General features: G+C 36.1%; 1 protein-coding gene across 6 annotated transcripts; it reads left to right on the top strand.

Moving 5' to 3' along the window:
• The first annotated feature begins 17 nt into the window (after positions 1–17).
• Positions 18–26,959, top strand: FAM76B (family with sequence similarity 76 member B). 6 transcript variants are annotated; one of them, XR_015141776.1, is made up of 11 exons: positions 18–414; positions 1,264–1,328; positions 2,414–2,468; positions 3,500–3,655; positions 6,112–6,311; positions 9,924–9,971; positions 10,161–10,241; positions 10,709–10,766; positions 10,887–11,022; positions 14,068–14,169; positions 19,020–21,648. XR_015141776.1 is itself a non-coding variant. In XM_086338965.1 (10 exons), the coding sequence occupies exons 1-10, from the start codon at positions 328–330 to the stop codon at positions 26,899–26,901; spliced, it is 1,044 nt and encodes a 347-aa protein (XP_086195091.1). In that variant the 5' UTR covers positions 18–327; the 3' UTR covers positions 26,902–26,959. The 6 variants fall into 6 exon arrangements, 4 of the variants coding, with proteins under 4 accessions (XP_086195091.1, XP_086195089.1, XP_086195090.1 ...); XR_015141777.1 differs by having other exon boundaries at positions 10,890–11,022; positions 19,020–19,215; XM_086338965.1 differs by lacking the exons at positions 10,709–10,766; positions 19,020–21,648 and adding an exon at positions 26,788–26,959.
• Positions 26,960–27,197: the final 238 nt, after the last annotated feature.

The raw sequence follows: 27,197 nt of genomic DNA on the forward strand, positions 1-27,197 counted from the left end.
GAGGCCGAGGAGGAAGCGGATCTGCCGCCGTGCAGCTAAACCGCAGCGAAACTCCCCGCTTCGTCTCCCTCCGCCGCTCTCGGGGCCTAAGCGGGAGCGGCTGGGACGGCGTCACTGGGTGGGCTGGGGCGGAAGTGGAGGCGGAGGGAGACGGCTGCGGCCGCGGGGCCTCGGGCTCTGGCGGCGAGGGTCTGGTGGGCGCGAGGCCGAGGGCGGGGGAGGAGGAGGAGCCCGCGCGGCCCGGGCGGCGGCGGCGGCGGCGCCCGAGTTCCCCGTGGGGCCCCGCCTCGGAGCGGGCGGCGGTAGAGGAGGAGGCTGAGGAGCAGGATGGCGGCCTCGGCCCTGTACGCCTGCACCAAGTGCACCCAGCGCTATCCCTTCGAGGAGCTCTCCCAGGGCCAGCAGCTCTGCAAGGTCCGTGGGCGCTGGGTGGCGGGCGGGCGGGGTTTCCTCGGCCGTGGCCCGAGGGAGCTGGGTGCCCGTGTGGCACTGCAGCCCCCCCACTCCTCCCCCTGTGTCTCCTCGCTGGCGTTTTGGGGGTTTGGAGTTATCGCCTCCTCACCCAGAGACCCGGTTCTCCGAGGACCTGGGCATCCGCTGGGAAAGCCCCTGAGAGGAGGACAGAGCCGTGCCCTCTTCCAGGCGGCCCGAGAAGGGTCCGGGCCCCAGCAACGTTGAGGGGGTCTCGGGGTGGGGCTGCGTGAGGCAGCCACCTGTCTATGCCGCAGAGACCCCGGGGTGGAGACGTTTTCCTCTCGGTTTTCTGTCTGGTCTGTCCTCTCCTTCCACCGGGAGGCAGAGGACGGTGTTTGCACTTTCTTGCTAGGAACCCGAAGCCGCAGAGCTGATGGCATCCTCCTTCCCTGTCCGGGAAAGCGAAGCGTCTGGCTTGGGAACAGAATGCTCTAAGATTTGGAGCTCCTCCCATCCCATTAAAGCCGGGATGCTGTCTGTGAGCGACGGTGCAAAATAACAAGTAGTTTCACATTTAACCAGTCCTTGGGGTCGGCCCTGACAGCGTTCTGTAATTTTCATCTGTTGAGTACCCCCCACATCTAATAAAGACAAAGACACCTAAACCTTCCCTAAGGAATTATGCTGTAATTGGCCACTTACTTGATAAAATCACTCAATTGTCTTCGTTGGGGGACAGATTTTATTGACATTTCAGGCATTTGACTAGGTTGAGTAATAATTCTCCACCAGAAAAGTGAAATTTGGGACTTCGAGATAGATACTGACTAATATATTGTCTTATTACAGGAATGTCGGATTGCACATCCAATTGTAAAATGTACTTACTGCAGATCAGAATTTCAACAAGAGAGGTTTGTATATTGAACAGTTTTTGATTGTTAAAGGCAAAGTATTGTCTGTAAGGAATACTTGAGGCTTGTAACCCCATATATATATTAAAGCTTTTTTAAATAAAATGCTTTAGTTTCTCAAAATTTTAGTTGTAAGCACTTACTACATGTTTCTACATAGTAGGAGAGAGAATGTTCACCAAAAATTAATGAGTATTTTACAGCTATACTTTATACCTGAGGAAATAAAAAATATTGCAAGGAAAATATACAGCCTTGCTAATGAAAAGTGCAAATATCAATTGTTATTGTTAAGATGTGGGGGGAAAAAAATGACAGGATCATCTTTTGTAGTTCGGTGGTTAAGTGCCTTCCAATGCAGGGGGGTGCAGGTTCCATCCCTGGTGAAGGAGCTAAGATCCAACATGCTCTCAGGCCATCAAAAAACAAAACACAAAAACAGAAACAGTACTTTAACAAATAATGTTTGTTTGTTTAAAGTCCGAGTAAGGACTTTAAAAATGGCCCACATCAAAAAAACTTAAAAAGGTAGAATGTTAGTGCTGACATGGACTTGAGGAAAGGTCTACAGCAAAGTCTAGTAACTTGTCACCAGTGGAAGAAAAACACATACCTTTTAATGGAGTGATTCCTGTTAGAGCCTCAGTACCCATAGAAGAGCTTATAAAAAGAATAATGAAGAAGAAGAATGTCTTCACAAGTAGGTATGAGTATCATAATAGTGAAGAGCGAACAATGGAGGGTTATGTAGGCACTGATTCTGTGCATACATAATGGCAAGTGTGAAGATTGCCATTGTAAATGTGTAAATAGGAAACAATAAAATTTTAGTTTTGTTTCCATTTAAAATATGCAATAAAAACATGTAAAAACATTTATCTTAATTAAGAGGAGTAAACTTAGATAATACACAGCCCTGAAAAGATCTTATGTTGGTATTTTTGAAAAATTCTCTGTGTTAGAATAAGTTTTAAGTACTACTAAAGCAAATAGTACACTTTTACTGATAGTACACTTTGACTACTTGCTTTAGTTCAACATCGTGCTGCTTAAGTTTCATCATCTATATACAATTTCCTTTTCAGCAAAACTAATACAATTTGTAAGAAGTGTGCTCAAAATGTGAAGCAATTTGGCACTGTAAGTATATCTTATATTTTTATCTTATTGGCATTGATCTGTTAATGTTTTCACAAAGGTTCACCTTTTAAAAAAAATATATCGCTGTGTTTTTAAATGTTTCAAAGTAGCAAAATATTTCAGGAAAGAAACTTTCTATGGAGGGTCAACTGGGAAGACAGCATTTTAAAACAGTCATATTATGTGCATGTTTATATATATTGAATTTCAATGTGATGTTTATGATCTTATTCTTTAAAGACTCAAATATAACAGACTCCTGATTTTAGAGAACTTACATATTCATAATTTGCATAATTATATTTTCCACCTTCCTCAGAATCTCTGACAGTTTTTGTATATGGCACAGTGTTTAGGCATTTAGTCTCAAAAGTCAAGAAGTTATCCTAGTATAATTCTTTTCTTTTATGTATATTGCACTCATTATTGGTATGTTACAGTCATGATTAGTAAAATTGCTGGCCTTAAGGCTTTCTAAAATCTGGGTTGTCTTGAATGTCAAAGAAAATGAAGGTATGTTTTAGTTGAATTTGCTTGTGCCAAATTTTTTAGTTGAAAACTCATCTGTTCATTGCATCATCTGTACTTATATATGATGAAAACTGCTAAATGTATGCTGAATAAATGATAAAGTAATTAAACTAACAGGACATTAAGTTAGTAGAAATTCTTTCCCTCAAATATGGATATATGAAACTTTTCTATAAGTGTGTGCCTTTGATTGGAACTTTTTTACATGTAGCTTTTGTATTATATAACATACTGTGCAAATCATAAATACATTTCTCATGGTGTTATTTATCTGTTTAATAGAGTAAAAAGTTTCATGAGTCTAGAAATAAGTGTTAGTAAATGAATCAAATGTCTTTGACTACAATAGAGCAACATAATTAACAAATTTTTTCGCCCATTATGACATTTCCTTAATTAACTCCTGAAATGTGTCCTGTGCACTCAGATTAGGTTATGCACCAAAATTTTAGTATTTTTAAATGTCTCAATTAAAGAAAATACATATCTGTTTTTTTCAGCCTAAGCCCTGTCAGTACTGTAACATAATTGCGGCATTTATTGGTACAAAGTGTCAGCGTTGCACAAATTCAGAAAAAAAATATGGACCACCTCAGACTTGTGAGCAGTGCAAACAACAATGTGCTTTTGATCGGAAGGAGGAAGGAAGAAGAAAGGTATGTTTTATTTATGTTATGACATCTTCTGGAAATTAAATACATCACAAACAAGTTGGAAGTTTTTACGATTAATACATTACTGAAGCTTGATATATTCTTTGAGTCCCTGAAAGCAGGTGGTTAGATGATAGTTCACAAACAGTACATTTTCTCCTTGGCGTCATATGTAGATTCATCTTGATCAATCAAGGTTACTCTATTTTAAAAAGGGGGCTTACCTGGTAGCTCAGCTGGTAAAGAATCCACCTGCATTACAGGAGACCCCGGTTTGCTTCCTGGGTCGGGAAGATCCCCTGGAGAAGGGATAGGCTACCCACTCCAGTAGTCTTGGGCTTCCCTGGTGGCTCAGACGATAAAGAATCCACCTGCAATGTGGGAGACCTGGGTTTCATCACTGGTTGGGAAGATCCCCTGGAGGAGAGCATGTCAACTCACTCCAGTGTTCTGGAGAATCCCCATGGACAGAGGAGCCTGGTGGTCTACAGTCCGTGGGGTCGCAAAGAGTTGAACATAACTGAGTGACTAAGCACAGCACACATACTTTAAAAAATATTCTGTGATGACTGTTCTGTACTGTTTGGCTCCAACATTTTGTGTGGAAAAATTGCTGACTGCTTTTAAATCCTTTCAGCTACTTAACCTTTTGCTGGTTACTTGATGTTGCTAGTGTGAAAAAATACCTGATGGCGCTTCAGCATATATATATTTCTAAGTTAGTCATGTGCCTTTTGATTTGAGGCTCATATTTTATATCATTTTTTTTTCCTCTACCTGTAGTGAAAGTATGTGTATGTGTGTGACATTCCTCTGCTGAGCATTCATTCACACAGGCTTCCTGATGTCTGTCAGTGTCAACTGATTTGGAGGATGAGTGTCAACTTTGAGGGGCTCTCCTAGGTCCCTCCACAACAATATATGTATCCTAGTTGGAAAACGTGTCCCTTCAGCACTCTTGTGTGAACAAATAGAAGATAAAAACCTAATTTTTATCATTTTAGTCTTAATAATTTTGGAAAGAAATCTCCTTTTCTCCCCATTGATAGGCATACAGTGGACTTCCATTGTTTGTCATAGTTTTGTTCTATAAAAGTACTGCGAACACTGAGTTAGTGAATATTGAACTGTGGCTCCTAGGGTAGTACGGGATTAGGTTCCTGCCTCTGGTCACAATCTGGTAGAGTCAATCAATATCTAATCCTGTTTTGTATATGTCTCTGTTTAAAGACACCTTACTTAATATATATTGTTGATTGATTACATTGAACTTGGAGCAAACAACACTATAACTGCCTGATTGAATCTTACCTAACACAGGTGTTTTCCACTTAAGGGCTTCCGGAGTGGCTTAGTGATAAAGAATCTGCATACCAATGCAGGAGACATGGGTTCGATCCCAGGGTTGGGAAGATCCCCTGGAGGAGGAAATTGCAATGCACTCCAGTATTCTTGCCTAGGAAATCCCATAGACAGAGGAGCCTGGTGAGCTACAGTTCATGGGTCACAAAAGTGTCGGACACAACTTAGCAACTGAACAACAGTTTTCCACGTAAGGTACACAGCCACCTTGTGCTTAGGAACACTACATTACTCTAGCATTATACTTGGGGACAATGTTAACAGTGAAATCACCAATAAAAAACAGTAAAAAACAATAAAAAATAAATCCAATAAAAATAAAACAATAAAAAACACTAAGTAGACTGTGAAAAGGATACTTGTTTATAATGTGAGAGCTGAAAAAATGCAGCAGAACTTTACCTTGTTCAGCCTCATCTGGGAACATTTGTAGTCCAGCTACACAAATTTTGTGCTGCTCTGTGCATGTGGGTTTCCACTCCAATATTCTAGCCTGGAGAGTCCCATGGACAGAGGAGCCTGGCAGGCTATACAGTCCATGGGGTCGTGAGAGTTGGACACGACTTAGTGACTAAAGAGAGATGCATGTGGGTGAATGATCACAAAAGTGCTACAAGTTGATTTAGGGGTGACATAGTTTTTAGCTTGTTAGGTGGTGAATTTGCAAATGAAAATTGGTTGTGTGTCATTCAATCTCTCCTTTTTTCTGTAAATTAACAGTTTTGCTGTCATGATAGATACTTTGTCTTTTTAGTAATAACAGTGATTTAAGAATTCAGGTTAGTGCTTAGATAAGGTTTCTTTGAAATATATCTGTCATCAATTTATGTTTATCTTCCAGTAATAAGAAAACAAATTTCTCTCTATAAATTCAAATTCATCAAACAAATGGATGTCCGTATATCATCCTTTGCCCTTTTGTGAGCCTCTAAACAAGTGTTTTCCCAAGATTCAAACAGTCTAATTTTACTTCCATTTTGCAAAAATCTGTGTGTACAAGAGAGAGAGTCAGAAGTTGAACGGCTTATCTTCACCTGGTTTCACTTATAGCCAGTTACGGGTGCATTTAATCTAATAAAAGTATTCTCTTTTAAAAGGTTGATGGGAAGTTATTATGCTGGCTTTGTACTTTATCATACAAGAGAGTTTTACAGAAGACAAAAGAACAGAGGAAGAGCCTTGGATCTTCACATTCAAATTCATCATCTTCATCTCTTACTGAGAAAGATCAGCATCATGCAAAACACCACCACCACCACCACCATCACCACCATCGTCACAGCAGTAGTCATCATAAGTAAGTACTTTGAAAGCGTGTTTTCCAAAGTCCTCTGTGGCATTTTAATACCTGCTTTTGGTGTTTAACTTTTTGTAAATGCTAGCTGTGTACTAGTTTAGTATGTGGTAAGCTTCTTGAGTGTCTAGGGCAATTTCCTCACTTTATTCAGTGTACAGGATTACACATAGTGAGTGTGTTAAGTTGTTTACCATAAATGTGAAGATCGGACATTTCGGGAATTACAGTATAAAGTTATCATGTAATGAAGTCAAAATACAAGTACACAGTTAATACTTCATTGATTCATGTTATCAAAAACCTCAATATTCAAAGAATCGTTAGGATTTTACTTGTAAAAATTACATTTGCCTCAGTTACTATTTGGAGAAGGACATGGCAACCCACTCCCAGCACTCTTGCCTGGAAAATCCCATGGATGGAGGAGCCTGGTAGGCTACAGTCCATGGGGTTGCGAAGAGTCAGATACGACTGAGCGACTTCACTTTCACTTTTCACTTTCATGCATTGGAGAAGGAAATGGCAACCCACTCCAGTGTTCTTGCCTGGAGAATCCCAGGGACGGCGGAGCCTGGTGGGCTGCCGTCTATGGGGTCGCACAGAGTTGGACATGACTGAAGCGACTTAGCAGCAGCAGCAGTTCCTATTAACTTGTTTTAGTTAAAATTTTAACCAGTGACTAGGAAATGTATTTTGTATTTTTGGAGAACAGATTGTAACACTATCATTTGTGACTGTGATAGAAGCATTCTAAACATTGAAGATTCCCAAAATGTGAGACAAAAATCTTTCTGAGTAGTGGTACTTTGCTATTTTTAAAAACAGGAACTGTATTCAAATATCAGCTACTTGATTTTTAAATTGCCTTAGGAAGAAAAGTTAAATAGTAGTGATATAGTAATCCTTAATGTGTGTAAAGGTTTTTTTTTTAATGTGGCTTTAGTCTTCATGGAAAATCAAGACTATTAAAATGTAAATTAAATACAAAAATTGAAATGGAGAAAAAAGGGACATGATACACACTGAGTTTCAGGAGAATTTATTATATTTTCTCAAATTTCTCTGAATAATTTTCAAGTTCTAGGTAGTCAAAACAGTTTCATGTACAGAAAACTGATGTCTGCCACATTTAGGAACACGGATGATACATTTGGAGTATTTTATAGGTCTGTCTAGTAAACAACGTTTGACTCTGAACTTTAGACAAGCACACGTATCAGATTATGGGGGTTCGTTGAGGCACTGATACTGTTTGCTTCTCTAGCCATTTTTCATTTGTCGCTGTGCTGTAGTGCTTTCTGAATGTAATGGTGGTAGATTACATAGTGCTTTCTAACCTGGCTACTTTGAAGAAATGTTCTGATCTCTGTATCGGAGAATTACAGTAAGGAGCAAAGGAACATAAATCTTCCTTATTTTCACTTCTTGCTTTAGGGAAAAATATGAAAAAATAACTACCATGATGGTGACTGGCAGACCTACTTCTCAGACTCAGCTGACATACCTCTTTTCCTTGTGCTTTACGGATAAATTTGTTCTGGCATGAGGTGAAAGGACACACGCACATTGTGTTTATTAAGATCTAACATTGTCACAGTAACTTAATCTTTTGAAAGAATGACAGGTTTCAAAAGTAAAGGGAAAGAGAATGGATTGATTTTTTAATTTTCCTTTTGATTATTTAAGAAGTGTAAATACTATTTTGTATGTGATGAGTAGGCAACCAGTTGGTGGAGTCATATCTGAAATTCAGTGGATGAGGATGATTACAGACAGTTTACATATTGTGATATAAATTGATGGGTGTTGGAGGAAGGAAGAAACTCAGGTTAATATGGATACAAGAAAAGCCCACCTCAGAAAGCTGAGATTCCAAATGTTTCTATTAAGTCACTATTGTGGTTTTTCTCATTTCAAGGTCTGGACTTTGCCAATGCATATGACTTGCCAGTGCTCTTAGTGAAATTTGTAAGAGAAAATGGCAGCTGAATTCCTCAGTAGTGTTACTGTTTCCCACCACAAGTAGAGAATAGCTCAGGTTGATAGAATTTCAGCTGTTGTTTCCCTGGCTTATTTATTTATAGCTGATTCTTAAGAACATGGTTAAAAAACTTGTACATCTACAACAGCAATAAATTTTATACACACACATAAACACATGTACATATTTCTATTGTGTATATAGCACTGTACTAAATATTTTACATACATAACTCATTTAATCCTCATATTCCCTATAAGCTATGCATTATATCCATTTTGCAGATGAGGTAATTGAGGCTCAGGGATTTTCAGTAAGCTGCAAAAGGTCGCACAGCCCAGGTCATCTAACACCTCTTATATTGTATAAGGTTCAAGTGGACCCTTGAACAACAAATTTAAACTGCATAGGTCCACTTATATACTCAGACTTTGTTTTGTTTTACTCAATATTTACTGTAGTTCGTGATCTGTGGTTGATTGAGTCTAGATGCAGAACCTCCTAAATGGAGGACTGACTGCAAAGATTTTCAACTGCTTGGAGGATCACTGCCCCCAAAGCCCCACATTGTTCAAGAGGCAGCATTTTACGTGGTTTCTGATACATACATAGGAGATGCTCTGCACATGTTGAATGAATAAACTAGAGGTTAGTGAAGGATTGGCTAGTGGGAAAATACGGGAGAAAGGTATGGACATTTCATAGTGAATTATTAAGTGGTTATTAGCATTGTGGCATAATGCAAAAGCAGTAGTACTGTAGTAGTAATTATAAGGAGCTTACCAGGTGGCTAAGTGGTAAAGAATCCATCTGCCTGCCAAGCAGGAGACCACAAGTTCGATCCCTGAGTTAGGAAGATCCCCTGGAGAAGGAAATGGCAACACATTCCAGTATTCTTGCCTGAGAAATCCCATGGACAGAGGAACGTGGCAGGTTAGTCCATGGAGTCGCCAAAGTCAGACATGACTTAGTGACTAAACGGCAGCATTAGTTATAAGGAAAAGTAAAATCACTTGTTTCTATGAGATTTCCCCATATTTGCAGCTTGACTGCTCTAGAGTACAGCCTAATGAAAGACTGGAGACTTTGGAGGAGAGGATTCTTAGGAAAAGTAGAAAAGAAAGAAAGAAATTCAGATATTTCCTGGTTTAGCCTGACACACTATTCTGAGCTACCTGAGTTACTCTGGTTCATCTCCATGTAGGATTATTAGGAAGGCCTTAACTTTAAGATAAAATATCTTCTGTCTAAAATAGTAAGGGTAGCCTAAGTAAGACGATTTTCCAACTTTATCATTATAGAACCCTATTACGTTCGTTTTCATGCTCATATACCCTAACCCTTAATGTGATATTAAATTGAATTATAAAAATACTAATTAAAAAGAAAATCCAATCCCTATCGTTGTATTTTTCTTAACAAGATGGCCAGTAGTCATTTGATTAGAATTTATTTTATTAAAATGTGATTTATTCAATATATTAGCTTAGTCTGAAAACTTAGTTGAATATGCCATTCATTGAACAAAAGAGTGTAAACATGTATCATTTGATTCCATTGGGAAGAATGCTGTTAAAATGTTGATGTTTTAAATAAATGTTGTTATTAGATGTCATTTGTGTATTTTTCAGAATCAGCAATCTGAGTCCAGAACAAGAACAGGGACTGTGGAAACAGAGGTAAATATGTTAATATATTTCCTGAAATACTTTGACATGTATTTTTTAAAATGTGACATTTCTTTACCTTTGTTACTTAGGCTTTAAAAAAATTGATATTCAGTAATGTTTTAGGGGAAGAAAACTATATTTTCCTTTGGTGCCTCTTCCCTTTTTACTCTAATTATTTTTATTAATGTTTGGTTTCAGCCATAAATCCTCTGCAGCAATTCAGAATGAAACTCCAAAGAAAAAGCCCAAATTGGAATCTAAGCCATCTAATGGAGATAGGTAAAAATTAATTCCTTTAGTGCTGTGAAAATTCAACTTAGTTGAACAATCATGGCTGGTTGCCAGTTATTACTAGGTAAAAGAATAGAAACATGTATCTTCTACATTGACTTCTTTGAGTCACCTTGAAGAGTAAACAAAATCAGTTAAAATTTTTAACTTAATTTTAGTAATAAGAAAGTGGCACTGAACTATGTTATTCTATTTGGGGCATAAATTTGGGTTTTGAAAAAAAATTTCTGAATTCTCTGTATCTTAATTATTCTTCAGTGAAACACAAAACTAATTGTGATATTTGAGATTGACCTGCTTGGAAAATGTTTTTAGATTTAAAGTATTATGAGAGTGACTTTGTTTTAGTTCATTAGCCAAAAGTTTGCTGATGTTACTGTACAAATTGGCTGCCTATTGCTTTACACTAGAAGTATTGACCCCCTAAAAGCTAATACTGAATTATATTTCTGCAGGTGTATGTAATGTGTGCCATTAGTAAGGTAATTTGCCAGTTGCATCCATTTCTGTCAGGTACATATTTTTTTGCATTAGCCTTAAGGATGTTTGTGGAATTGTCTAATTTATGCAATTTGAACACCTGCTAATTTTCTTTCTACTTCATTTAACTGTATTTTACTTTTTTCTTTTTAGTAGCTCTATAAATCAGTCAGCAGATAGTGGGGGAACAGACAATTTTGTCCTTATAAGTCAACTGAAAGAAGAAGTGATGTCACTTAAACGTCTCTTACAGCAGAGAGACCAGACCATTTTAGAAAAAGATAAAAAGGTAAGTACATGGTTCACTGAAGCCTGGTAAGATTTACATCTTGACTATTGCTTGATAAATGCAAATTTTACTAGACTTTGTTTAATAACTTCTTAATGTATGTTGTGCATGATTCTTACAAGACACAGAAGTGCAAATTGGAACCTAAGCCATCTAATGATGATACATAAAAACAGTATTTCAGAATTTTAGTTCTCAGAATTAGTTGAGGGCTATAAAATTCTATTAATTTCTGGATATTAGTTTCACTAAGCCAGAAATCTAAAGTTAGGTCTAATGTCTTAATTTGAAAACAAGATATAAATGAATATGGTGTCAATTCTTTTGATAAAGTAATTGAATTGAATGCAGTCTTTTATATACCAATTGTCTATTTCAATTAGGATCAAATAACAGGTGAAAATTAATGCTATGGGAATTTCCTATGTGATAGTGATTAGCTATATATAAGGTGGAAAGTAAATCCGCTTATTGGAACTTTTATATAAGTTAGATCAAGAGGAATAATCAAATACACAGTCTGTTTAGTAAAAAGTTGTAATACTTTCTTTGTGCACTTTAGCTGAATTGTACCTCTTTGGGCCTCAATTTTCTCATTTTAAAAATGAGAGTATTAACACCATCTCATGGGATGATTGTAATGAAATGAAAATGTAAAGTCCGTGTATAAGTGCTCATAGCTGCTATTACTGGGGTCTGGTCATCTTTGAGGGTAGAACCTACTTCTGTACTTGTTTTATGGTCCTGGACTATCTAGTTTGACCTACTTCAAACATTATTGCAATAGGAAAACATTAAAAATACTCTTCTTAAAATTACAAACAAGACATAATTATGAATATAGCTGTCTCTGAGTATCCACGGTAATGCTTGAATCTAAGTTGGCTTATACTTCTGACATTCATGTAAAAAAATGTAACTTTTACATTACATTTTCCCTGACCTTGACGGTTAACAGATTTAAATTTATTTTAATACATTTGTACCTTACCTTTTAAGCAAATTCAATTTTTGAAATTTAGAATTGACATAAAAGTAGCAAAATTATGAGTGTCTTATTTTTTATGGTTCTTTTTGCTTAGTAACAGAATATTTTCGGTTAGTTTTTATGAAAATTTGTTTTACACTCAAAATTTCAGAGAAATTTCTGTTACACAAAGACAGGTCTATCTGTACTAACCTAGATAAAAGTTGAGTAAAATGGTAAGTTTACTATAAAATAGCAAGGATTCCAAAACCAAGTAGTAATGAATTGTGGAATTTTGGCTTCTTTAGATTTTGTTTTCTTTTTCTAGCATGACTAGACTGTTCCTGCACTTAAGTAACAGTTTTCTGTTTTTGTTAGTGTTCCTTTTTTCTTAAACACTGATGGGCATGGAAATTCGCAGTATTTTGAGCAAAATAATTGTAAGCCTAAAAATAGCTACATATTTACACCTTTTTCTTACAATGTAAGTGTAAGACAGTCATGTTATTTTCTTGAATTTAGTTCACTTCATTCAGTGACTTCTGCAGCCAGCCACATACTAGATCAGAAGGATAAAAAGATAGAATAATAATAAAAAAAAAGACATGTTCTTATTTTTCAGAACTTTAATAATATGGAGGCAACTTAGAACATAGAGATGAGAATATCATAGTTTATCTGTAGTGAACTGGTGTTTTAGCACAAGAATTCCTCTGTAATATAGAAAGCAGAATTCAGTTATTCTTTGAATTTGACAAAAGCAAGAGCTTTTATTCAGAAAATCAGAATATAAGATACTGTGACTTCCTTTTTCTCTTTTTGGTGTACTTCTTTGTTTAGTGATTACTGGGTAATTACAGAAAAGAACCTGCAAACCTTTAAAACTTACATAATGAAAACCATTTAAAAATAACCAGAAGCATGTAGAATCTACAAAAGTGGTAAAGATGATCTTATTTGTAAAGCAGAAGTAGGTATGCAGACATAAAGAACAAACACGGATACCAAGGGGAAAGGTAGGAGTGGGATTGACATTACTATACTGTACTGCTGTGTATAAAGTAGATATCTAACGAGAACCTGTAGCACAAGACACAGGGATGTCTACTTGGTGCTTTGTGGTGCCCTAAATGGGAAGGAAATCCAAAAAAGAGGGGATATACGTATATGTAAGGCTGATTTACTTTGTTGTACAGCAGAAACTGACAGAGCAGTGAGAAGCAACTATATTCCAATTTAAAAAAATAATAAAAAGCAATCAATCAATAAAAATGACCAGAACCTTTCTTCTACCTGGTTCTTTTATTGAAATTATATAATACCAACTTATTTTTTAGTGTGAAGTCATGAGATTTTATATCTTTAGGCCATCTATATTTATGAAGAAAAATTGTCATGTAGTTAGCTGTCTTTCTCAAATCCCTTAACTTTTTTAAGTTGTCTAAGCGCAAATTTTAAAGTAACCCTCTTTCCTTTCTCATTCCATGTTAGTTGTATTTCTGTGTTTTGTTCTCCATCTTTACTTCAGATCTTAGGTGGTATCAGATATGGAGTTCTGGACATAAAGTTTAAAGGAAAAAGCAATATAGCTTTCAGTTGATAAAACTGTTTCTCTGATTTTCATACTTGTCCAGTGTGAACCTTTTTTCTTCTATCATTGAAAGATTGTTTTAACCTGAAACCAGTTGTATTGTTTACTTTGTTTTTATATGTGAAGTATGTTTTAACCGAAGCATTTTCCAAAGCATTAACCACTAAGCTTTCCTGTTGGCATACCAGTTGCCAAATTCTGTGTCCAGTGAAACTACCTTAAAAAGAAACAAAAACAGCAACTTCTCAAAATTTTACTGATGTTTCAATATTATCGTAATATTAGTGTTAAACTAGTAAATTAGAATTCATTTCACAAAACAGAAATTCTAGATAAGTTACAAAATGCAGGAATCTGTTAACATTCTCCATTTTATAATGAATTGTGAGTTTACTGTGAAAAATATTTAAAATGGTGGGTGTTTGTTTATCAGGTTGTATATATGCATATATATGAATATTTATCTATATATTTTTTAACCTTTCAGTTAACTGAACTTAAGGCAGATTTTCAGTACCAAGAGTCAAACTTGAGAACAAAGATGAACAGTATGGAAAAAGCTCACAAAGAAACAGTGGAACAACTCCAGGTAAATGAGATAATTTATGTAAACTGTTAGGCAAGGATGGCTAAATGTGGTTAATAGTATTCTTTCTCTTAGAATCATATTGGTATCCCTACTTTATGCATATCCAGAGCACTTTCAGCTTTGATTTTGAGTTTATAATAGTTTTTAATCCTGCTCCCATTAAAAGTTGTTGCTTGAAATCACTTGATAGAGGGGATTCAGTAGATTAAATCTGAAAACTTTTGCCTGAAATTTAGATGGAGTTTTCAGATTCGTGAAACTAAGGTGAAAATTAAGTTTAGTACACTGTGTAGCTATTCTTCTGTTTCCTCCCAGATATGGAGGAGAAGTAGAGGTACACACCAATTTTTAGGGACCTCAAGTGAAGGAAATTCATGCTGCATGCAGAGGTGCAAGGCCCAAGAGTGCACCTTAACCTTTGGACTACGATTTCCAAAGTGCCAAGCAGAGCTCTGGGCTTTCTTGGTGGCTCAGATGGTAAAGAATCCGCCTGCAAAGTGGGAGACCTGGGTTTGATCACTGGGTTGGGAAGATCCCCTAGAGCAGGGAATGGTAATCCGCTCCAGTATTCCTGCCTGGAGAATCCCCATGGATAGAGGAGCCTGGCGGGCTACAGTTGATGGGGTTGCACGACTTGGACACGACTGAAACAACTCAGCAGCAGCAGCAAATAGGGCTCTCAGTATCCACAGGAGGGATCCTGTACAAGCCAGCCTCCGAGTACTGCAGGGTGTACTCGGTAGGGTTTCTGTATGTAGAACAACTGAATGGTGATGCCAGGAGTCACCACAGTGACAAAGAGGGTGGTGTCTGAGGTCTGGCACACAGAGATGGAGCGCATCCAACATAGACACAGGTTATCCCCTTCTTCAAGCCTTTTTTCACCCTGGTCTCATGAATTTAAAAATCAGATGCACTAAGTTAATTACATGTTCTATTAATTTATACATTCTGACATTTGTTGTCTTAAAAGCATAGAAGATGGCAGCACACAGACTTCGGGCCATCCGTTGGGAGAGTGCAGCTTGGGAAGGAAGGAATTAATACTGCCCTACCTTTTTTTTTTTTTTTTTTTTAAACATTGTAACACCAAGGGATATTTGCTGTTCCTATCTTTTGGTTTTGTGTTCTTCATTCTTCTAACATAGCTTACATTGAGTAAGATTGTAAAGTGGATTAGGAACTTGCTGAAATTCAAGGTAGAGGTTGGCTAGTCCTAATGCTGATCTTACTGTCAAAGAATTGTGAAGAGAAACTTCCGTAGAACCTGACACATAGTAGATGTTCAGTTAGTTTGCCGAATGAGTGGTGATTTATGGAAATACCCATCAGCCCTCTTTTCTGAGAGATTTGCCCTTTTTATATACTAGGCTTCTTGTACATTATCGTTTCTCATCCACCAGCAAATAGTAGTTTCATTTTGTGTTACTCATTCAGTTGTTAGGGCTGACTGATAACTGGAAATAAAATCTTCTGCATGGTGATCTCCAGTTTGATGTAGCCAAAACATGAATAAATTCAGAATGATACAGCAAAAAACCTGTGAGCAGTACTTAAATTTGATAAACCTTAGTACATCTCACTGTTCAGAAGAGCAGTTCGTTGTTTGATTTTGTAGTTGTAAGCACAGGGGACTTCTCTTTGACATTTTAGTCTGTTTAGTATCCGTAGCCCACCTCTTCTTGGTTGATAGCTGAAATTTCATAGAATAATAACTAATAATAAGATCAAAGTGTACATTTTCAACATAATTTTACATAGGCTGTCTTATTTGCACCTCAGTGTAACTTTGAGTTATGTGATGTCCTCATTTTACACATGAAATTGTGGAAATGTAGTCAGAAGTGGCATAGAAACCTACATCTTCTAACTCAGATTTAACTATACTTTCTTCTGTTCTGCACTGTCTCCCACCTCAGGTTACTCAGGTTTTGTGTTTCATTCTTGCTGTTAGACCACTTCCCTATTTGTGTTATTATTGGTGACCTTCTGTCACAGTTAAGTATCCTCTTTTAACCCCATTCCCCTTAGCAGCCATGTACTAGTAAGGTTCTCTACCTGAGTAAATATAGTGAACTGTTGTTCTTATCTTTTTGGGATAAGAAACTGAACACTGAAGCAGAAAATTTACCTTGTTCTAATAGCTCTCAAAACATTTGAAATTACCAAACCTGAAAAATAATCATTGAGCAACACAAAAAAACTGTCCCCCCCCAAAAAAAACCCCTTAACAAAACCCAACCAACCAAACAGTAACCAGATTATCTGAAATACCAGGAATATCCAATAAAAAATACACCTTCATTTAGGGGATAAGGTGATAAAAAGGAAAAGGGAAATAACATTTGAGTGCCTGCTGTATACCAGCCACTGTGTTAGGTTAAGTGTTTTGTATATTTGATTAGTTCTTTCAACCCTTGTTGAGATAGATGGTGTGAGTACTGGTTTACATATGAGAAAATAAATTTCAATTACATAGCAGATAAATGGCAAAACCAGGAATCAGAGAAGCATCTGTGATTAATACATATTCTTTCCTTTAGGCCAGCATTTCTAAACATTTTCAACTTGCTTAAGAGTTCTTAAATAATTGATTTTTGCATGGTGTGTAATAAAGAAGTAATAAATACGAGGATAAAACTTTTAATGCATGTAACTAAATATTATTATGAAGTGTATTTTAATTGTATCAGAATAAGATTTAGACTTGTCTCCTTTTAGCAACTGACCGTTGATTTTTCTTAAAGGCTTTTTTCTTACATAATTTATCAGCAGATTTAATGATGTGATTAGGATACTAAATAATACATGCAGATTGAAAATTCGCTGATAAAGAATTAAAAGGAAAAACTTTTCAATACCTAATGTTTTTTTAATATTTATTTATTTTTAATTGATGATTGCTTTACAATATTGGTTTGATGTCTGTCATCAACATAAATTAACCATAGGTGTACATATGTCCCCTCCCTCTTGAATCTCCCTTCCACCTGCCGCCATCCCCACCCCTCTAGGTTATCACAGGGCCCCAGTGTGAGTTCCCCGAGTCATACAGCAAATCCCCATTGGCTGTCTGTTCACATATGTTAGTGTATGTGCTGGGCGAAGGCAATGGCAACCCACTCCAGTACTCTTGCCTGGCAAATCCCACGGATGGAGGAGCCTGGTAGGCTGCAGTCTATGGGGTCACTAGGAGTCGGACACTACTGAGGGACTTCCCTTTCACTTTTCACTTTCATGCATTGGAGAAGGAAATGGCAACCCACTCCAGTGTTCTTGCCTGGAGAATCCCAGGGACAGGGGAGCCTGGTGGGCTGCCGTCTCTGGGGTCGCACAGGGTCAGACATGACTGAAGTGACTTAGCAGTAGCAGCAGTGTATGTGCCTCCATGCTGCTTTCCATTTATCTCATCCTCTCCCTCTTCTCCCCCACCCTTGTAATATCTAACATTTGAGTTCTTGTATTTCATACTTAGAATATGACAATTATAAACTCATTGATATTTTGTTTATTTTTTAATCATGAATGAGAAAAGATAGTTTAAAAGTTAACTTTTTAATGATTTGCTATGTCATTGTAAACACTTCTACATAATGTAGCTTACAGATCTGACAGAGATCTCTTTGGAGCAACTTTGCAAACATTTCCTTTTTTTATGCCCTTCATTAGTTTGTATTTTAAAATTTGTTTCTTAAGATTCCTTGTTTTAGCCAGTGTGTCTATTATAAATTAAGTAATATATGTAGCTAACAATGAAAAGAAAACAATTTATGACTACCGTATTTACTAGGATGGTCAACTGAGTGTTACACCAGTTAATAATGAGTGGGTGTATTTGACTTTCACTAACTGCCAGGCATTCTCATTGATTTGTCCTCTGAGTTTCTCAAACTAGTTCTAAAGGGAAAATAAAAATCCTTTTAGATTCTTTATGGTTCTCTGAAATTGAATTTGAAACTGAAAGTCCTAATTATAACCTTAATTATTTAATAATCATGGAATAGAGAAATGCTGTTAATCATGCAGTAGAACGTAAAAAATTGATTTGACTTGCAAATATAAGATAGCTAGGTTATTTGCATTTTGGGGGTCGTCATGGGTATTAATTAGGGAGAATTTGATTGGAGAAGGGTGAGGTGCTAAGTACAAAGCCTGAGACAGGTTAGGCAGTGTTACCTTGCCATACAAAGGCTAAAATTAGAAGATAAAGCACTGAGGTTAAAAAAGTCTAGATAATAAAAAGATCTTAAGACCTGTAAAGGAAAATGATTTTCAAACATAAGCCACAGTGATGATGTATAACTACTCAAATTATATCAAAGCCAATACCAGATTAACTGTTGGTGCTTCAAAAAAAATTATTTAAGTATTGTTAACAGAGTAGTCTGTTTGGCAAAGCAATAAAGTCTGTACATTTTTGCAAAAAGGACCTTTTATGCATGTTTTATAAGGTATACACATCAGAATGAAGGTCTTTATAGTTCTGGAAATGGTCCTCTCAAATTATCACTTGAATTATTTGATTTTATTCATTATAAAATAATACTTATATTCATAGCTTTTGCTTCATGTTTTTACAATAAAGCTGAAATATTTTCCCCGTATTTAAAAACTTGACCCTGTTTTAAATGGATTCACTTTAAGTTGCTTTTTTTGTAACCAGTTGAATCTGGACAACAATCGCATTAATATGGACATTTACAAAGGGGGCTGACAAACCAATCTAAAGTTTTCCTTTTACATATCAAAGAGATGAGCCTAAATACCTCTTTCATTCTGATAGTGTGTATTCTTCAGCATGACTTAATATTTGAAATATTTTTAATGGTAAATGTTTTTGTCTCCCACAGGCCAAAAACAGAGAGCTACTCAAACAGGTTGCAGCGTTGTCAAAGGGTAAAAAGTTTGACAAAAGTGGAAGCGTATTAACATCCCCTTGAGAAAGTGCTTATTCGTTAAGTGTTTCTGCTGAAAATGTAAAATTTGAAAAAAATTCTGTGAAGCCCTTAAATTCTGTGTAGTGAAAAAATATTTTTGCACACCAAATGAATTGGCGTGTTTCCTATTCACTTTTGTAATTGATATACAGCATTTTTTAAGTTGTAAAACATTCAAATGAAACTTCAACTGGTTTGAAGTAACTTTTTAATTATTTGATATCCAGGAACTTTTTTGCCAGCAATAGTATTGTTGTAAAGGAGTGCATGACTAGTGCCCTTTATAAAATGCAACATGCAATAATAGAGTAGGATGGTTTTCAGAAGTCAGAACAGCAGGGCTTTTTGTTTGTTTTTTGTTTTACACTATGCTAATTTCATATAAACAGTTTTCAATTCAGAAATACAAAAACTTTTGAACAAGAAAAATTGTGAACACTGGTTTTTTGGTAATTGTGTTTATACTTTTCATCAACATGAAATAGAGAATCATGGTGCTTTTATTAAATGAACTTCAGAGTATATGTAAATATGTTTTTAAAAGTTACATTGTTAACATTAGTTAGTAAACTAGTATTTTCATTATTGGTATAGGAATTAATGTTTATTGTACAGTATCCAAGGTAAAATGTGTTTGTTTTGTAAAAACTACTGTAGATTTTTACTTACAAGTGCCTTTTTGCCACCTAATGTTTTTATTTATAGGAATGCTGATCTTTTGTACATACGGTTTGTTTTAAAATCATGTTTAATAAATGTTTGTATATAAATGCATATGTACAGAAGCCTATTTCAGAAGGAAAAGTTGCTAGTAAAATGTTTGCGGTTGCATTAAGAACTGACAATGCATTAGACTTGAGATGATTTCGTGGTTTGTTTCTGTGTGGTATGGGAAACTGTTGGTCATTGAGTTCATTGAATTATGTTAAAATAGTTCCCAAAAGATTTAATTTTAAATCAGTATGGGTAGAATAATTTTATTTTTTATGTCATATGGCTTCATGTTCATATTTTGTGAGTTACATGTTTTATTTTTCTTTTATTAAAATTAAAAAAAATTTTCTTCAATGGTCCATATATCTGCTTTCTCTATAATATGTGGTTATCTAAGTTAATATTTATGTATACCATACTTAAATTGTAAGTTTAAAGCAAATCTGGAAAAATTAAATATCTTTTATATCATTCTGTGATTATCTTTGAATAAATTGGAATCTACTGTAAGATTCAGGCACTATTTATAAGAAAATTATATCAGAGTCTTTAAAATTGTCTATAAAAGGTTAAAGGTAGGGTGGGATAGGTTAGGAGAAATTATTGACTAATTGCATTCTGATCCAGTGGTTTTCAGCCTGTAATAGAATTGATCTCCTTCTTAGTAAATGCCAATTCAGACTTTTCAGTTCATTTTTAAAATATCAAACATTGCCAGGTATACTGTACAGAGTAGAAAGTCTCCTCTTAGGAATTTATGGGCAAGGATAAATTTGTTTTTAGTAAATTGTTATTAAATTTATCAGTTTTGAAGATTGGTTCTAAGAATGTCCTATCCTCTTTCCTCAGAACACAGGATGATTGTATTAATTGTTTTTAACATAATTCATGTTTCAGTAGATTGTTCCTAAAGTTTCATTTTAAACTGATTTCAAATAATTTTTTATCCAGTTTGAATACATATAATCTAGGGTAATTTTCAAGTGATAGTAAAATATTGAATCAGTCAGACTTGGAAAAATTAAACCAGTTTGTTTTTATGAGACCTCATGCAATAATTTTCCTAAATTTAGTACTCTCAACAGTGATAGCTAATGCCTTCCTAACACAGATTTTAATGTTTTCAGGATTTGCTAAATTCATAATACAGTCATTACCTTTCTTTAAAATTTATACTGTTTGTATTCTGGATTCATAGCCATTTGTCAATCCACAGTGGTCATTGTGGTTTTAAAATAAACTGTGTAATAGTTCTTACACCTTGTTGGAGCTGCTACAAAAGAAAGGTGCCCCTTCCCCTTTTTTGTAGGTAAGTGATTAAAAATTGAAATCAGTCTAAATAATTAAGCTTTGTAAATTCGGAGGCTAAAACATTTTAGGGGCTTCACAGTATTTAGTCCTAATTAAATGCCTTTCTTTATTCCATGACCTGGTTTTATAACTTAATTATTTTGCAATTGTATAAATTAGTAATGAGTCCCAGTCCTGGATCTGTAGTGTATTGACCTAATGACCTAATATCCTCTCAATGTGGACCTGTAAGGAGATACTATGGTGTGCCGTATATTGTGCTTTTTTAGGCTGCTTTCAGCTATTGATTAGCATTTACCAGTGAGGGTCATTTTGGCTCCAGTTATTTATGTATTAATAGCCTGTGAATATTGCAGTCCTTTTTAGATTGTATTGGTTTAAATATGCATTCTGCAGTGAACCTGTTAAGCTGTTCACATGTATAGACTATTGAAATACTGTACCTGTACACATCTGACCGTTGACATTTTGTACTTTTTTCTAAATCCAATATTTCACAATAAAAACTCACCAAAAATTTTGTATTGGTTTCTTGTTGCTGCAGTAACATCTTTCCATAGATTTAGTGGCTTAAAACAGCACAAATCAGTTCTCTTACAGTTCTGGAGGCCAGAAGCCCCAAATCAGTCTAATGGGGGTGAAGTCAAGGTGTGGGCAGGGCTGCTTCCTTCATGAGGCTGCAGGGGAGTAACTATCTCCTTGCCTCTTCCAGCTTCTGAAATGCATTTCTTATATTCTGTGGTTCTTTGCCACTTGCTCCATCTTCACACTCGAACTACAGCATCTTCAAGTCTCTGCTTCTGTGGTCATAGATCTCTTGGTCATAGTGTCTCCTTCCTGCTTATTAGGACCTTACAAGGATGAGGACGTTGTCGGGAGCTCGTGGATGATCAACACAGTCTCCCTGTCTCAAGTCTGTAACTACATCCACATACTCCCTTTTATCATGTAAGGAACATAGTTGTTTATATGTTCTAGGGATTAGGACTTGGACTACTCGAGGCAACATTATTCAGGCTGCCATAAGCTTCCAGTTTTCCCAGTACAAGGCTCTAAAACAATAGATTTGAGAGCATTGATGCAGGCCAAATGTAATTTTCCTACCTGTTAAGACTGCTTTTGTGAAATACTTTTCTGAAAAAATGTAAATTTTTATTGTGCTATTTCAAAGCAACAATAGATGCATCAAGCTATATGTAATTAAGCCTTTGCAAGTGCTGGAACGTGACTAGAACCATGCTAGATGATAGAATGAGAGTTATGATAGAATGAGAGTTATGATAGAATAAGACTTGAAGATTATGACTTCTTAATTTATAGCCTGTGTGTGTGTGTTGCTCAGTCGTGTCCGACTCTGTGACCCTATGGGCTGTAGCCAACCAGGCTCCTCTGTCTGATTCTCCAGTCAAGAATACTGAAGTGGGTAACCATTCCCTTCTCCATAATTTATAGCCTAGCTGGGGAGATAATATACATGAAAAAATACCTAGAACTTCAGTATTAAGGCAATAGAGGCTAACAGCTTTTAGCATGAACATTCCCATAACTGTGGGCAAGGTTAGTCTATATCATTGTTTTCTCGAGCCTGAGCATGTGTCAGTCAGGGATGGGGTGGTGGGGCTCAGCCCAATTCTTGAGTCCATGCCTCTGGGATGGGGCCCCAGACAGACATTTCAGACTCAGGTGGGCCTGATTCCTCTGATGCAGAGCCCACACCTTAATGAGCAATTAAAAAAAGCTTGAGAAGGTTTAAGGGACATTGAGTGGAAGCCATGTTGAGAATTGGAGAATAAATTTGGAAAAGGTTTTGGAGATGCATTTTAAAAGCAGTTTGGGTAGAGTCTCCATAGAAGGAAGAGATGTGAGACCAGAATCATTTTTTTCCAACTGCTTTATTATATAGCCAAAGAAACAGAGCAGGCAAGGGCAAATGACTTAAGTATTGACTTTTATTAATGTCCTGACATTTTCTAAAAAGCATTTGAGGTCGCTTGGTTTAAGTGATTTGTAACTAGCCAGTTTGCAACATAGTTAAAATCAGTTTTAGGGAGAAATGTGTATAGTCATATCAGAGTTACCTTGAGGATAGGGAGGAAAGTCAGTTGGATGCAACAAGCTTACGGGCAGAGAAAATCTCCATTCTCAGCAATGACTTGACATATAAGGCACAGACTTTGTTTTTTTAATTGACAAGGAAATGGTAGATGACTCAAGCCCAGTGTTTCTTCTCTCATGTTTAATGTAATAGGGTTGTATTTGGAATATGTAGTGCTACTCACCACTTTTCAAGAAACACATAGTATGAAAAGTTATATGATTAGAGGGTTGAAAACGATTTTGACCAAAATGATTGACTTGTTTCCAAAATAGAGACGAGACCCACAACCCTATCAAAACGAGGCCAGAGAAATGAACAGACAGTCATAGGATACATGCATACGGTTCTTAACCTTGTGAAAAGATACTCAACCTCACTTAGAAAAATGAAAAAAGTACATGGAGAGACTTCCTTGGTGGCCAATGGCTAAGACTCCATGCTCCCAATGCAGGGGGCCCGGGTTTGATAGCTGGTCGGAAGTTGATGGAGTCACCATTTCTTACCTATAGGTTTGTCTGTGTGTGTGTGTTCAGTCCCTCAGTCATATCTGATCTTAGTGACCTCATGGACTGTAGCCCGCCAGGCTCCGTTGTCCATGGGACTCTCCAGGCAAGAATACTGGAGTAGGTTGCCATTTCCTTCTCCAAGGGATCTTCTCCACCCAGGGATCAAACCTGCATCTCTTGTGTCTCCTGCATCTCTTGCATTGGCAGGCAGTTTCTTTGCCATTTTGCCACCTGGGAATAGGTTTGCAATATTCCAAATCTGACAAAATATTTGTTGAAAAAGTTTTGGGGAAAGACTCTCCTACATTCCTATTTGTCATTGCAAAACAGTCACTATGGAAGTATATTTCAATAACTAGCAAAATTACATATGCAATTGTGCTTTGACTTGGCAATTCAATTTCTAAAAATCTCTCTCAAACACACACATATATGTTTTTGAATATATAATATATAATCATATATATATATATATATATATGTTCAAGAGATTGATTAAAAACTATTGTATGTCCATGTAATGAACATACTATATACATTATATATATATATATATATATGATATAGCTATAAAAATAGCTATTTCTCTAGAAGCAATTTCTCTCAATTGTTAATTGAAAGAAGCAAACTAAAGTATGTTAAAAGCAGGTTACTATTTAAGAAGGATAGGGCTCTACACATGCACACACACACACTCTTGTACACATACAAATATCTGCTTATACATTTTTAAAACCAAAGGTTTAACCATGACTTTTAAAAAATGGTTATCAATAAGGGACAGGTGTAGAAATAGGCTGGAAGGGACAATACAGTCAGAAGCTGGAATTCTTTGACTATACCATGTTTTGTTCATTTGACTTTGGAGTCATTTAAGTATTTTTACAGAGTTATAAAACAATAAAAACATAAATGAAACAAATGTACCCAAATATATAGCCAGTTGCTGCCAGCAGATAACTATAATAATTGCTATAAATGCAGTAATTTGTACCTCCCTAGTGGGCGTGTCCTAAAGTAAAAAAGAACTCCAAAATCATCTTAGTCTCTTGACAATCCTATTGTTGGTGACAGTGTCAGCATTCTGAGATTACTGTGTGGGATTAAAACATTGTGGAATAAGGCAAGAGAATAATTTTATGATTTTCTAATTCCATTATTCCTTTCATTGTTTAGGACTAGGATTCTTGGCTAAAGAAAAAGGAAATATAAATGGAAGTTTAATATAATCTTGTTTTTAATTAGAATTATCAGCATAAACTCAAGTTACTTTAAGAAGAAATAGATGTATTCAATAGGAAAAGTGTAAAATGAGCCTATAAATCTTGTCAGGTCAGATAGCAAGGAAACTATCAAGGACAATTTAGCGGACTCTCAAAAGACTCATGAGCCAGGCAGAAGGTAGCACAATTTGAACATCGATATAGAAAATAATATCTGTAGTGGGTGGAAACACTGAGTATGTTTAAAACACAAGAATCCAAATGAGACTAAATGAAGAGACAAACACACCATACCATAACCAAAGCACCAATTGCTCACCATTGGAAGATGCTAGCAAGCTAGCTCATCATTTTGAAAAGTTGTAAATAAACAGAAAGTAATTCAGTATTTCCTACAGTTCCCATACAAACTCCCATACCTCTGGGTATGCAAACTAAATGAGGGACACTTTCTCTTTAAAAAAAACAAAACAAAACCAAAAAACAAGTTCCACTTAATGAGTGAAAAAGGAATGATGGAATTGCAATATCATTTTGCACCTTCCAAAGAATTAATGAAGATAATAAACGTTGGTCATGCTATTGATGAGCTGCTTAAAATACACAGAGATGCTTTCTTTGCATCTCTGAGGGAGGCGCATACTACTGCCCATAGCGTTATTTTGCCAAAAAGAATCAAACTTAAATCTGATCGAGCATCTACCAATTCACAGGAAAGAGAACAATGTATATTGTTGAATGACACAAAGGGATGGTGCTGGCACAATTATTTCTTCAGTAACTTTTAAGGAGAAAAAAACTGATGGAGGGAAGTTGAAGGGGAAACATACAAGGTGAGAGGTACTAAGAAGGCATCAACCAATCACAATGGGTGGACCTGATCTTTAGATCTTAAATCAAAGACACAAAAATTTTAAAAAAAGTTTCTAACATTTATGACACAATTGGAAATTTGAATACCCACTGGTTATTTAATAACAGTAAGGAACTATGTTTACTTGTTAGGCTTTATTGCAGCTATGTTTAAGACACCTACTAAAATACAGTGAAATGACATGTTTGGTATTTGATTCAGAACAACAGAGGGAGGGAGATGGATGGCAATATAAATGAAGCAAGATTGACTGCAGTTGGTAATTACCAGAAATGAGCAATCGGTGTATGGCAGTTTATTATACTCTTCAGTTCAATTTTAGTGTGTTATTTTTTTATAATAAAAAATACTACCACCACTACCACCACTATCAATTCTGCTGAATAATGGCTCACCTTAAACAATACACCTTTATTGAAAAAATCAGGGACAATACCAAAAAAAAGAGTAGAGATAAGGAAAACAGACCACCCACAATTCCACTGCTGGGACATTCATGTTTCTGTTGCACAGATATTCTTCTAGCATTATCTGTAAGGGCTATAATCATGTTACAATATAATTTTAATTCCTTATTTTCATTCTTCCTTTCTCCCCTCACCTTCATCACAAAAGCAATTCCTACATTATAAAACCATTTGTAGTCATTTCATAGGCATACATGTATGGCAGAAGAGCCCATTATTTTTGGAATTAAATCTGGTTTCAAAGCCAACTCTGCCATTTATTAACTAGATATCTTGGGAGTATATTTATTACTATCCCTGAGTCTCAGTTTCCTCATCTGTATCTCAAAGAATTTATAGCATTGTTACATTTAAATAAGATAAAGTGTTAATATACAAAGCCCTTTACATATTCTCTGGCACATAGTAGACATATAACATGATGAGGCAAATGTTTACGTAATCAATTAAAACTTTTAAAAGAGAACATGAAGACTGTGCCTTTTCAGTTTTCAGGCACATCTTTTGATGAGTCAGATGACAACAGACTACTGGGATTGATTCGTGACTTCACAGTTTTTAACCATAGAACTAATTTTCTTTTATCAAGTAAAATCTTATGAGGAGTCCCATTATGTAAAACAAATAAAAGCTGAGACTCTTTGGTTGTAGTCAAGGCAAGAATGATATCCCTTTCATTGTAGGATTCACTACAGCACATGTATCTATTCTTTTTCAAATTCTTTTCCTTATTAGGTTGTTACCTAATCCTGAGCAGAGTTCCCTGTGCTACACAGTAGGTCCTTGTTGGTTATCCATTTTAAATATGGCAGTGTGTACATTTCAATCCCCAACTCCGTAACTAAAGATAAAGGGTGATGTTCTGGAAGTCATGTGTCTTTGTATGTAGATTTTTTTC

This window comes from Bos grunniens, chromosome 15 (genome assembly GCF_055505025.1).
Source record: "Bos grunniens cultivar Pamir isolate PY7600 chromosome 15, Bosgru_T2T1.0, whole genome shotgun sequence".
Taxonomy (NCBI): Eukaryota; Metazoa; Chordata; class Mammalia; order Artiodactyla; family Bovidae; genus Bos; species Bos grunniens.